Raw genomic sequence first — 14,236 nt, forward strand, 5'->3', positions numbered from 1 at the left:
GTAGAAAAGAGTTCCAAAATTTCTCGCAATAAGCATCCAGAGAATCTCCCTTGGTCATCCGAAGATGATTCCAAGCAATTCGTATATCTCGTTCGTACTCCCAAGTCAGCCAAGAAGAAATAAAAAGCCTTTTGAATTTTAACCATTTGATCGGAGCTTCTTTCTTTACTAGAAGGGTGGACCACCATGTTCGAGCATTTCCCTTGAAGAAAGAGGTAGCCCTCCTAATCTTGGAGTGCTCTGAGTAATGTCCTCCGAAGAAAGCTATATCAAACTACTGTATGAAGGCCAAAGCCCTCGAAACATCGCGGAATCAAAGTGTCAAACTTAATTAACTGCCCACCTTCTTTAAATTCTTGAACTTTCTTGCTTTTATCTTCGAGGGAGTCATACTCGTTGGCTTTATAGAAATGCTTCTTCTTTGCGTAAAATCTGTGATCGTCGGAGTCCGAACTGTCTGAGGATGACTCCTCTGTAGAACTGTCAGAAATTGGGCGAAATCTAGGCTTCTCTGCCTTTTTCTTGCCCTTTCCGAAGCTTTTCTTTTTGCTTCGCTTGTCCATGTCTTTCTGCGAGTACACGTTCTGCTTTTCTGCACTCGTTTGTCTTTTCGGCTTTACTCCCTATCTGAGAGAAGAAGCAATGGCCACACGCCATCTCGAGTAAATCTTATCAATCAGGTAATTCTTCAGGTGTATCACCCATCTCGAGTCCCTAGAGTACTTAATCAATCTGTTCACACATATGCCAATCTGCAGTTGACGTTTGTACTCCTTTTTGGCAAATTTATCCCAAAAAAAAAAAAGCCCAAATCTTCATTCTTTTCTTCAGTTCCCGCGGCGGATTTTCAACTTTTCTTTGCCTTCCCACTGAGAGGTGTCATATCTGTCAGATTCTTCACGAGAACCCATGTGTAATCTAGGATTCTTAATGGCTTTATGCCCTGTAAAACAAAGCGATGAAGACGGGAGCGCGCCCGATGCGCGATGTATGAAGGGTCAGGACACGGAGATTCTTTCCCAAAAGCTGTGCGCGTTGTAAAAAGGATCGGATCCTCCATAGAAGAAGATATATACCTTCATAACTTCAGAATAGTCTGAACTCACGAATTATAAGAGGGAATAAAGCACTCATAAAACTATAAAAGCAAGGGACACACGAAAAGAAAAGAAAAACAAAAACAAACAAACTAACTAACTAAATCACTTTGATTGCTTCGAAACAAAACTAGATAAAACAAAACATTATTAACTTAAAAATGTTTTCAAAAAAGGTATGTGTAAAATAAGTTGACGCAACTTACTTGGCTTAAAACAAGTACTCAACTTTAAGCAAAAAAAAGGGTAAGACATCTTAAAAACTTAATCCTAGAAATCAAACTTCACACAACAACCTATAACGAAACACATTCTTAAGTCCTCAGGTAAGCTAAATATGAAATCGAAAAATGAATACTACTACAAACCTACGAAGAGCAAAGAACCAAACTTGACAATATGTGATCTCAACTTCACTGCTTGTCCAAACAGGAAGAATAAGATTATCACCTTTATCATGCATAGCTTGGACAACAGCTATGACATCCCTACTCACGTCGTCAGTGCCCAAGAGTAGGTGCAGGTTTATATAGAGATCATTCATGCTTTGAACGTACTCTACAAAACCAACAAGCTGAGTTTCTATCACCCTCCGTAGAAGAAGAGTCTTTTTGCGCTCTGATACCACTGTAACAAACTAGGACACTCCACATCTAGATTCGACTGCAACACAGCATAGATTCACTTCAAAACAGTTCACAATTCACACTTGAGTCGGCACGGCCCGGCGTAGTTCCGTGCCAAGAGGTATTGGCCCCAAAGACTTGCGCCCCTTTCAGTTCACAATTCACACTTGAGTCGGCACGGCCCGACGTAGTTCCGTGCCAAGAGGTATTGGCCCCAAAGACTTGCGCCCCTTTCAGTATTTCTTTTTATATTAATTTGTGTTCAAAGTACAAGAGAGTGGGAGAATGCTCACTCTCAGACTCTGCGTCCAGATGCTCTGAGAAGTGAGGGCCCTACCCACTTATTTATAAGTTACAAGAGATGCCCAAAAGCAGAGCCCCAAAAGCAGTAAGTGAAAAGCCAAAACCTTGGCACCCCTGTCGGTATTTCTTTATATTGCATCAACACAGTACAAGCCGGTACTCCAGACTCTGCACCTTCGCTAGGAAGCATGCCAGAGAATGAGCCCTAGCCTCATATTTAAAGGCCCTTGGCTTGAAAAGCAGTTACAGTAAAAAGCCTTTAAAACTCAAAAGCTTCTGGTCCAAAAGCAAAGCCAAAAAGCTGCTAGCGTAAATCACGGAAATCTGTACAGCCTACCACGTCATCAGCCAACGCAAAACGCGAAAATCCGTACAACCTGTCACATCATCATGCCAGCGCAATTTTCAAAAATCTGCCACGCTGCCCTTAGGGTTAGGGTTAGGGTTAGGGTTTTTGCAGTTTTAGGGTTAGGGTTTCCAGAATTAGGGTTTGCAAGTTTTAGGGTTAGGATTTTCAAAATTAGGGTTTTAGCAATTAGGGTTTTTGGTAGAAATTAGGGTTAGGGTTTTCTGCTCTCGGACAACCATGTCATCACTCTGTGACACTTCTTCTGTTACTTGTTCTTCTTAGGGTTTAGACCCCTCGGCCGACATCTGTAAGTTGGCTCCATTCTTTAGGCTTTGACACGTCAGCAGTTTGTTACAAGTTATGTCAAGCATATAGCAAAGTCAACGGCTTGAAAGCCCTTATTTTCTTTGACCCCGGAGCTGTTCATCCATCCAAAATTCTTGAAGCAGATGCACTTTGATTATGATGCAAAGGGTGGAGAAATTGAAGCCGAGGTAGCCACAGGGCAAACTCAAATAGTGGTACCACTCATTGGTGCTATTCTAGTGACTATCCAAGATTATCATGGAAAAGCCGATTTCCACATTATGAAGTTGAGCAATTGCGACGTTCTCTTGGGCATGCCTTGGCACGACAAGAATGATGCTACTCTCCACATTTGGAACCGAACCATTACCCTCATGCAAAAAGATAAGCCGGTCGTCCTCAAAGTTCAGTTGTCCGAAAATAAACTTTCTTTGTTTGAAATTGATGGTATCTGTTTTGAACCTGTCTTAGTGCCGATTTGAATTGTTTCGACTCTGATTCAATACTAGTTCGGTTGTCCGAAAAAAAACCTGAATAAACTTTCTAGTTGTTTTGTAGTTAGATACTTTTGAACTCTGCTTGAGAAAGTATTGCTTGAAATTTGTTTGAAATTGATGGTATCTGTTTTGAACCTCTCTTGGTGCCAATTTGAATTGTTTTGACTCTGGTTCGATACTAGTTTCAATGATTGGTGATTTTACTCTGGGTGGAGTAGTGAGAAATGATGTTTGATAATGCTTGCTTATACTCATGGCCCGGACCCTTGTGATTATTTGCGAGGAGAGTACTAAGAGTCTAAGCAGTGGTTACTCTCAACACCTCCAAACAACACAGGCTGTGGTTTGGGGGCGTTTGGTTGTAAAAGGCCTCTATATCTCTCGGCATGGAGCTTTTTTAGGTTATGCGGGAGGAGTGATGAGGGAATCGTTGAACAGCTCATGGCCTGGACCTAGATGGTTATTTCCGGGGACGGGGGGAGCTTTATGTTTCAATGTCTTGTAACATGCATATGTGAGCATTCGTGTTGCATTGTGATGTGCCCACCACTGAATATTTCTTATTGAATGAGATACTTCTCGGAAACCACCAACCCAAGAAATCAAGAGTTCCGATCTAGAATGAGACTCCTTACTGGATGAGATACTTCTGGGAAAATAATGACCCAGGATATCAAGAGTTCCAATCTGGAATGAGACTCCTTATTGGATGAGATTATTCTGGGAATCCAATGAACCATGAAATCAAGAGCTCCGATTTGAAATGAGAAAATTGATTGTCCCTCGAATTAGGGTAGTTCTCGTACGTCGAACAAAACGTCTCGTTCCGTTCAGTACAACTAGTATGTTCCGTTGGGCCGATTTTTTGGCGATTGTTTCCAGCCGTTGGCTCTTCTGTCTGTTGGCCATTGACTGTTGAAGCAATTTTGGGGCCCGAATTTAGGCAGTTTTGCCCTCATTGGATTTCATTGTTGGGGCTCCTTGAGCTTTGGATGCTCCCCCTTCCACATGAAGCCCATGTGACATTGGATGCCACTTCTCTCATGCTAACACCTCTCGGTGGGTAGGCAAAGAAAAGTTGAAATCCGGCACGAGAACTAAAGAAAAGAATGAAGATTTGGAAAAATTCTTTGCGAAAAAGTTTGCCAGAGCAAAGTACAAACGTCAACTGCAAGTTGACACATGTGAAAAGATTGATCAAGTACTCCAAAGACCCGAGATTTACGAAACACTTGAAGGAATTCCCGATTGATGAGATTTACTCAAGGGCGCGAGACATTGATTCTCCTCTCAAGTTAAAAGGAAAGCTGCATGGACAGACAAGTGCAGAAAAGCGAAACCTGTACTTGCAGAAAGAGCTAGACAGAACTCTTGAAAAGAAGATGAACCAAAGATATTGTGGGGACCGCCGACCCTAGTTAGATGAACGAAAGTATTGAACTTTGCAGAGCATGGGCAAAGTGCAAGACCAAGACCAACTTCATTTCAGCCGAATTGGCGAGTTGACTTGAAATTACACCCGAGGAAATGGGACCATTGGTCGAGGCTATTCTAGAGGCACCCGGACAGGATTTTGCCATGACACCTGTCATTGGCAAACTACGTTTGCATTGTCAAGGGTATTTAGGGCACGAGGACTTTTGCATCATGCCTTTGGAAGGGCGTGACATCCTCCGAGGAATCCCTTGGTTCCCCAAGAACAGTGCCGTGGTCGATATAGGGCAAGGAAAGCCATCTTGAAGAATGAAAAGGGCAAAGAGATTGTACTGAAGGGCGAGTTTGGTATCGGCTTCGACCGTTTCCAAATACATAAAATCCAGTCTTTTTATTTACTCGACTTTCTTAAAGAACTCAATGATGATCAAAGATCCAATATATCTGACCTCGAAAAAAACGACAAGAACTTCTCCAAGCTCAGGCTGACTGTTTTCCCTGAAGGCTTACCAAAGAGTTACCTCCTACTCATCCGAAAGATCATACGATTGATTTGATTTCCGTTAGTACACCACCGAACCCGCCATCTTACCGACCTAGCCAAGCCCAAAATGCAGAAACAATGAACGAGAACAAATTTCCCATTCCGAGGATCAATGCTATACTCGACAGACTTCGGGGTTTTACTTGCCGAATTGATCTGAAGAGTGGTTATCATCAAATCCAAAATTCTTCCTTGAGACGTCTACAAGACAGCTTTCAGGACAACTTTTGGTTTGTACAAATATTTGGTGATGCCATTTGGCCTTACGAATGCTCCAGCAACATTCAACCATGTGATGCATAGGATTTTTAGAGAGTACCTATCGTTTGTGGGCACTTTCTTTAATAACATTACCTTCTCCAAGAATGAAGCAGAACACAGACACCATCTGTTGCAGGTTTTCCAGGCACTGCGGAAACATAAATTGGTTATAAATGTGAAAAAGAGCGAATTTTTCTTGCCTAAGATACATTTCTTGGGACACATCGTCTCAACAAAAGGGGTAAAGATGGACCAGGCCAATATTGAGACTATTCGTAATTGGCCTGATTTGAAGAATGTTCATGAGGTTCGAAGCTTTCTTGGCTTGTGCTCATATTATCAACGGTTCATTCAATTTGGAGAGATAACTTCTCCTTTGCATGTATTGACTCAAAAAGGGGTACCTCTTACTTGGGGCCCGAAAGAGATTGCAGCCTTTTAGGCTCTCAAAGAAACGCCATGTATGATTAGAGATGGGGAGGGAAAGGAGGAGGGAAAATTGCAAAAGTAGAAGGGATAACCGGAATAAGGGATTCTAGTTGCGGACCCCTATGTCTCAATCTGAGTCATGACTCGTCGGGGTTTTTGTTTGAGGGGGGGGGGGGGGGGGGGGGGGGGGGGGGGGGGGGGGGGGGGAGTAGAAGATGGGAGGTATTTCTACAAAAGTACAAGGGATAACAGAAATGAGGGATTCTAGCTATGGAACCTCAATGTCTATACTATATAGATCTAAGTCATGACTCATATTGGGTGTTTTTTTTTTTTTTTGGGAGAGAGAAAGAGAGAGAGAGAGAGAGAGAGAGAAGAGCTCCAATCTCGTCAGGCAATATGTTTAGCTTTTTGGTGCACCATTATGCCTGCTGACTACTACATATATCTTCAATTTTGAAGGGAGAAGCAATTTTTGGAGCAAAAACCTTCCGCTTCAAAAACCTTCCACGTAAGATAATGATTGTACCAGCTCTTTATTGAAAGACCACCTCTGTTAGGACATTTTTTATCTTGCTATTCCACCGTTAGTCGTGTTCACTGTTTCCCCATATCGACAAAAAAATTGAAGAGCTCATGCTTAAGACACAATTTTGAGATTCTTATTTTCACATGTTTCCCACGAAATCAAGAAATCTGAAGCTGGATATGTTTCAATCGGACAACCAAACAAATGTAGGTACTCGTGTGTCAGAAATGGCCTGGCATAAACCCACAAACTTTCCAATCTGCCAGAGTGTCTCCAAAACTTCAAACTCCACAAAATCCACCACAATACCATCTAAACAGTATTCTTCAACTCGCAATCGTGAAGCGAAAGTCCTCAGCCACCAACACGCTCAAAGACGTGCAATGTTCTAGCTCCTCACGTTCAAACTTCTATCTTCAAAAGATGATAAGACCCAGCTTCTCATCAAGTGGTCCTTATTAACCTTTGTTTTAAACAAAAATAGAGAGAGAGGGAGGGAGGGGGGGGAGAGAGAGAGAGAGAGAGAGAGAGAGAGAGAGAGAGAGTAACAAAAAAATACAGAGAGAAAGGGGTTAAGATAAATCAAGAAGCAATTAATCTCACAAAGCATAAACAGCACGAATTGCAGATGTCAGTGGTACTTACAGTATCCCAATGCTCCCTTTTCCAGCTTATGAAGAGTGGCAATGTAATCGATGTAGTACAAGGAAGGGCCTGCATCCTTGTCAAAGCCTGCCATAATTAAATTTACGAAGTATGGACTCTGGAAACCAAATACGCTGGAGTTTAGTGAAGGCAACAACTGGGTTCGATTTTTCAGGTGAATATTAATGCAAAAATTTCAGACAACCTTCCTGAGGGCTTGAGCAAGTTCATTTCTTGTGAAGTTCGCAGCTGCTGCTGTTGAGAGGGGAATACCATTTCGGTATTCATAAAGATGAATGTTTTTTTGAATAAACTCCGTGAATTGAACTCTGAAAGGTCGCAAATTGGTCATAAAAGACTGCTATACAGTAAATTGAAAAGGAATAAATACAAAACCTGGTCCACGAAACACCACAACTTGATACATAAAAGCACACTTGCAAGTGCGAGGGGTGGATTTTCAAATCTCATACCATGCCTTCAAGTTTAGTTTTGAATTTCCCTTATTTAGCAGCAGAAACCCAAAAAAATTCCAATAAACTTGCATAGGCTTTTGCTAGGCCCACATCCAATACCATGTGTATGTGAACGTGTGCACACATCCATACCAAGGCAAGAACTTGCGGTGGCAAGTACTTTTACAGATCTACAAACTTAAAACTGGGTGGATGCTAGTAATACATGAAACTAAAATCGAGTTTCCAAATAGGACACTGCATATACTAATTGTTATGCATATGTCTGCTTACATCCATACGAAGCAATAACTTCAAGGAGCTTGCAGTGGGAAGTACTAACAGTTCTACAAGCTGGAAATAGAGTGGATGTAAGTAATGCATAAAATCAAGTTTCCCCCTGAATGTGCTTCTCATCATATGCCTGATTAGATAAAACGAGGCTATGTGTCTGCCCGGGGCCGGCCCATACAATTTAGGATGCATGAGGTGCACTACGCAGACTTTGTATCCCATTAAAGTGTATCATCATGTAGTCCAAAAACCTCTCTTCAAGCGATTGTAAAAGAAAAATTACAGAACGCCCGAACCAAAACCAACCTGTCGCCACGCTCTCCGGTGGCACCAAGAAGCTTGTGGGAGTCAAGCTTCATGATCTTGTCCTCGCTAGTTTTCTGCACAATGATGCTTTGCAGGGCGGATGCATCCTCCACGATCAGGGAAAACCCGTCGCCCACAAGCCCGAAAACACACTCCATGTCTTAAGCTGTCTCTCGCACGCAAACGTATATTACTGTCAGGTTGTGTTGTTGTAATGTAATGTTGTAAAGAGAAGGGGGTGAGGGGGGGGCGGGGGGGGCAGAAAAATACATTTTCACCAACCGGTGATAATAAGGGCAAACTTGAAATTCTTCCTGTTTACAGATCAAAATTTGAAGCTTTTGTGGGTAATTACACTAAAATTTGTGTAAATTTCCTGGTTATCTTGAAGGCAAGCTCTAAATCTAACCGAGATTTTATAATTTCAGTCGGTAAAAATACATCGGACCTCGGGGGAACTCCCGGATCAACGACTTGTGATGTTCGATGTACATAAGCCATCCTTTGTCTTGGGAGGGAAAAAAATTTGGTATGGTTGGGTTCCAACTAACTACCTCCATGTTGCAAGGGCATGCCTCAACTTGATGACGAATTGGCAATTATAAATGAAAAGTAAACTTCAATTTCGCCATCGCTACTACAGGTGACAGTGGTTCACACCATGCTCGCACATAGTTCACATGTTCACACACCTTGTATGGCCTCATCAAATTTACACCATGATCATGACAAGATTAGATTGTGATCACATCCCATGTTGTGCACACCATGATCATGATAGTGCACAATCGCGATCCAACGGCATAGTTGAATGCCACTCACAGCTTTTGACATGGACCATTGATCCCCTTTGGGGGAGGCTCATGTCAATTAGTCATTTGTGTACGGGGTAGCAAGTTACAGAGACAAAAAGAGATAGAGGAGAAGTAATACCATAGCCCCCAATCATATGTCTCTTGAATTCAAGACCTCCTACTCAAGCGAGAAATACGATAATCAATCTACCACACTCGTGTGTGTGTGTGTGTGTGTGTGTGTGTGTGTGTGTGTGTGTGTGTGTGTGTGTGTGTGTGTGGCTACTTTACTTTATATAATAAAACATATATGAACATTTTAGTTCAAAAGAAAGCTTGCTTTAGACAAGTGACAATGATAAGGACAAAAACAACTCAATCTTAGAATCATTTTTGTACATTGCTATAAGAATGAGGTCTCATCCGAGTGTAAAAGTACAATGGTTGATCTAAAATGTATGTTCCATGAAGTGGCAAGAGCCTGGTATGTCAATGACGGACATTTGCTTTAAGCCAAAAAAATCCAAAAGGAAAGAATCCTCACCTGCATTCATTCAAACAAGACAACAGATATGTTAACCTTAAATGCGTTTTACAAGTGTCAATGGACTTTATCAGTTGTTATCCATATCCATCTTACAACCTTTTTAACTTACAACCACTGTCCAAACTGAATCATTAACTTTTGTTTTAAAAAAAAGTATCGGGTGTGAGTTGTTTTTGGTTCTTTTTAAACTTGTAACCAAAAAGATCATCGCTCCTTTAAGATTCAAGTGCAATAAAGAAGGTTATAGATAAGGTAATTATATATCCTAATTATTTATCTTTACCATAAATAGTTTTAATTAATAAAAAATCCTGATCGGGAGGCCACCACCCCTTCCGATTCAAGTGTCTTTATTCCCAACTTTTTCTCATAAGGCATTTAGTATCGTTTATACCCATTATTTTCTCGATGTTGTTTCCCATGAATGCAAGTAATGCATTTCCCATGCTTACTCCCAGCATCTGGTACACATGTAAGCATCTACTCACAAAAAGCAAGTCGAAGAGCATCATTATTCAAATAACTAAACTTGTAATGCCAAAGATCACCTGTGGGTATCCCTGTCGATGAAGAGAGAGCATGGAGCCTATAGAGTCCATTCTCTACCAAGTCCCCCTCTAACCTCCTTGTCGGATTTCATACCTCCTCTGTCGTGGGGAATGAGCTCCATGGAACCCTCGCAGTGAATAGGGATTTCAGATGTCGACGATGAAGTTGGACAAAAGATCCTTTGAAGGTGCCATGTGTCATGAGGCTCCACTGTCAAGGATCCAGTCATGATCATCTCGACCCGCAAGAGTCATCATGGCCTCCGATGTCACTGGAGAGTCTGTCGAGGGGAGAATCTCCAAATGAACAAAGGCCGGTTATTGAACCATGGACGTCGAGGAAGTCGAAGCCTCTCCAACTCACTTTGGGTACTTCCTTTGATAATGTCCCTTCTCACCACAATTGTTGCAATGTCATTCCGCCTTCAAGGCATCACGCTCAGCATCACTCTTCTTGTCTTTGGTGTTGTTGCTTTTCTTCTTACCCTTCTGCTTCTTGTTGTCCTTGGAAGAACCGATCAAGGCTTTGGAGCTTGACTTCTTCCCCGTTTTGAACCGCTCCTCTTGCTCCAAAACCATTGGAACTAGCTCGTCCCAAGTGATAGTATTCAACCGGCCACTGGTAATTATGGAAGAATAGAAATGGGTGTACCGAGGAGGCAATTGGGCCAAAAGTTAAATGGCCATGTCCTCTGAACTCATAAGCTTTCCCATATGAAGTATCTCCTCTTGAAGCTCCCGCATTTGCTGATGTGATCCTGCATGGAAGAGTGCTTTGCATCCAAGGTTTCTTCTTTCTTCATTTCTTTTCTGGCTTCTTCTCACTCCCCCCAAAATGACATGAAGAATGAAAACTGCAAGATTTTCTCCTCCCAACGGGAGGCGATGGTGAGGGAATCCTTCGATGCTCCTAGGATGTACATCTGCACCAGATGACACATGGCCATCTTCTTCATTCACAAAAGATTTATCTCTTGTATCTTTGTATTTCTTCTTTCCCTTTGCCACACATTGAGTGCTTCTTCCTCTTGTTTTAGGAGATAAGTGCTTCTTTAGCTCAATAGAATTTCCTCTTTTTGAAGTCTCTTTATGAGTCTTCACAAGAGAATCCTCTTTGGGAGCATGGAAAATAAGATTCCATGTTTGCAGTTGTGTTTTGGACTAGTGCATGCAAAGCAGCATTTTCCATAGCTTCTTGTAACCTTCAAGCAAGAATTTCAACTGCCCAAATTCCATCAGCATTAAAGTGTACTGAAAATTCCAAATTAACTAGAGTAATCAATCAATTGTGTAGCATTGAGCATATTCGAGCATGAAATTGAAAAGAAAGCATTAACTTAAATTCAATTAACACATCACATACATGTACCAAAACACACACACACACACACACAATTTGACACCAGTTTAGTTGAGGGACGGACTTTTTGGAGCCGACTCCCCTTACGAAAGGACTTTGTATTGATTAATTCTCCTTCTTCAAAAGAGTTTTTGATGATCAATACAACTGGCTAATCGTACTTTTAACTACTTTTAGCTCTAAAATTCGACATATGTTGTGATTAGAATTTTTACCTAGTTGAACTCAATTCCAAGGTCTGAAACACCTCGCAAATGATAGAATCTACAGGGATTAAGCAAGAATCGGGTTGGAAATAAGATATGTAAGCATTAAGAAGTAGTAACATGTATAGTTAATTATGTAAAAGCTTGAGCAGCCAAAGCTATGGAGACCTTTGTGGTGCTTGTTAGCATGCTTACTGTAAAGTTCTTGTGAGTGTTAAAAAGCAGAATGCACACTTGCATAAATATCATGAAAATTAGCAGTAAAATCATTAGCGACAAACACAATAGTGGAAAGACGTGAAGCAGGAGTAGACAGAGAATGACCAAAAACAATTTCAAATGGAGATTTACATGTGGTAGTGTGAGTGGTGTTGTTATATGCAAATTGTAGAATATGTAGGTAATCATCGCATTTCTTGGGTTGAGAAGAAACATAAGCTTTTAACAAGTCAATGATGGTGTGATTAGTGACTTCGATTTGACCATTAGACTCAAGATGAAATGCAGAAGTAAATCAAGTGTGGTTCCAAGATTTTTTTAAACAGTAGTCCAAAAAGCACTACAAAATCTAGAATCTCGATTAGATATTATAACTTTAGGCAAACCATGATGTGGAAAGACAACTTTAAGAAATAGAAGTGCAACTTGATGTGATGTGAGTGTTTTCTTATAGAGAATGAAGTACACTTGTTTAGAAAAATGGTCAATGACAATCCAAATCATATCATACTTGTGAATAGTGAGTGGAAATCCAGTGACAAAATCCATTGAAATATGTTCCCAAGGTTTTTCAAGAATAGGGAGAGGGTGTAAAAGTCCTAATTTCTTACTTGTTGCTGCTTTGACCTTTTGACAAATCAAACAAGTTGAAACATGTTGTTTAACATCAGTGGTAGGCACAATATTGGAAAGACGCGAAGCAGGAGTAGGCAGAGAATGACCATAAACAATTTCAAATGGAGATTTACATGTGGCAAGTGTTGAATTGTTTTAAGCAACCGGTCTCCCCAAATTCCCAACAGTGGCATTAGAGCTTTAAGTCGAGTTAAATGGCACGAGATTTCAAATTTTTGAAAGATTCTCAAATCGAAAACATCAATTTTGCAAACCATGGATTAATCGGCAATCAACCATCAAATTTGGCTTAACCACAATCAAACATGGAGCCTTGAGGAATTTTGTGAACTTGAGTTGGCATCGGATTCCATGGAAAGAGGATAGAAGAGGTTCGATTTTGAAAGATTTTCAAATCGACAACATCAAATTTGCAAACCATGGATTAATCGGCAATCAACCATCAAATTTGGCTTAACCACAGTCAAACATGGATCCTTGAGGAATTTTGTGAACCTGAGTTGGCATCGGATTCCATGGAAAGAGGATAGAAGAGGTTCGAAAGAGGCTAACTCAAGCTAAGTTAAGAAAAGATCTCGATATAGCAACGATAAAGAGGAGTCAAGCATGGAGAAGAGAGATCCACGACTTCAACGTAAAATCAACAGTTGAGAATCAACTTTGAAGGGCCTCTAGGATCTACCCCAGCAGCTCTCAAAATCAGTTTATTAAATCACTAGCAACAGTTGCTCTTGCCGGCTTGTCAACAATTCCTGTGAGAACTAGGCTTTGTGTCGCATCAAGCTTGTTGGTCGAGCTGCACCAAAACGGGCCCGATCACTCTCAAGTTGGTCGCCCAAGGCTAGTGTACACGTTCTTCTTCTTGCTTGTGGATCGATAAGGTCTCTGCAAGCGACCCTCATGGTTTTTCTCCCTCGCACTGTCGGCATCCTCAACTGCACATTGTCAAGCTTTTTTTTTTTTGTATTCAAAATTCACATGCAACTTTACACTTGAGTTAAAGTGCTAGTTTAATTGGCCGACTACCCACCAGAGAGCCATTTTTTAAGTGCCAATTCACACACTTCTCTACTCCTTAGGAGCCATGGATACCAGCTCTAAAAAACTTGGCCGCTTATCATCCGCAATCGTCGGAGCTTATCTTCAAAAAAAATCCCTCAGTTGCACACTCTTCAATCACCCTTCAATCATTCCAATTGAAACTCTTTTAACCTCGTCTGTCCAAGCTTGCTCAAGCTACGCCGTTTGCAACTACCGTCGACCCTACCAATTCAATTTTACAATAAACAGTAACATCAATTGCCGATTGTATTGCCCTTGTTTTTGGGATACGAGAGATTGGATGTCACAAACTTGACCAACTTGCATACCAACTGTCCGACCAATCACTTTTTCAGCAATTTCCTCGCACATCGCCATTTTGGATTGGACACCAACGCGATTGTTAAGCCAAGTACATCTTATTTCTGTTATCTCTTTTACTCTCTCTCTCTCACTTATTTTGTATACTGTATCTATAAATATCTCCATATAACCATTTATTTATTTTTTTCTAAAAAGAGAAAAATATATATACAAAAAAAAGCATGTAATCATGGCACACCTTTCCACAAGCACCCACAATTGCTGAGAAGCTTGCCAATCGACAACAATCTCTCACGTATGAACGTATGCAAAGGCAAGAGATTGAAGATAAATTATTGCATTCTGCACGTGTAGAATCTACACTGGCACCCAAGCAAAACAAAATTAGCAAAAAAGCCTTCACTTTCAAGGATTTTGATGGCACTAAAGATGCTAGCACGGTTCTAGCATGGGTTAGTCAAGTAGATGACTATTTTCATGATGAAG

The 14,236-nt window shown here is 41.0% G+C and overlaps 1 protein-coding gene across 1 annotated transcript in view; it reads right to left on the bottom strand.

Annotated features, from left to right (window-relative positions):
• Window positions 1-8,302, bottom strand: part of LOC147454478 (proteasome subunit beta type-2-B-like) — a 39,387-nt gene extending 31,085 nt beyond the window's left edge. The window contains exons 1-3 of the mRNA XM_086516417.1: window positions 8,076-8,302; window positions 7,226-7,349; window positions 7,021-7,138 (exon numbers count right to left, since the gene is read on the bottom strand). Of these exons, the coding sequence (XP_086372543.1) occupies window positions 7,021-7,138; window positions 7,226-7,349; window positions 8,076-8,233 (400 nt within the window). The 5' untranslated portion in view covers window positions 8,234-8,302. The remainder of the gene's footprint in view (window positions 1-7,020; window positions 7,139-7,225; window positions 7,350-8,075) is intronic.
• Window positions 8,303-14,236: the final 5,934 nt, after the last annotated feature.

The sequence above is a fragment of the Adiantum capillus-veneris genome, chromosome 7 (genome assembly GCF_014529385.1).
Source record: "Adiantum capillus-veneris isolate H3 chromosome 7, ASM1452938v2, whole genome shotgun sequence".
Taxonomy (NCBI): domain Eukaryota; kingdom Viridiplantae; phylum Streptophyta; class Polypodiopsida; order Polypodiales; family Pteridaceae; genus Adiantum; species Adiantum capillus-veneris.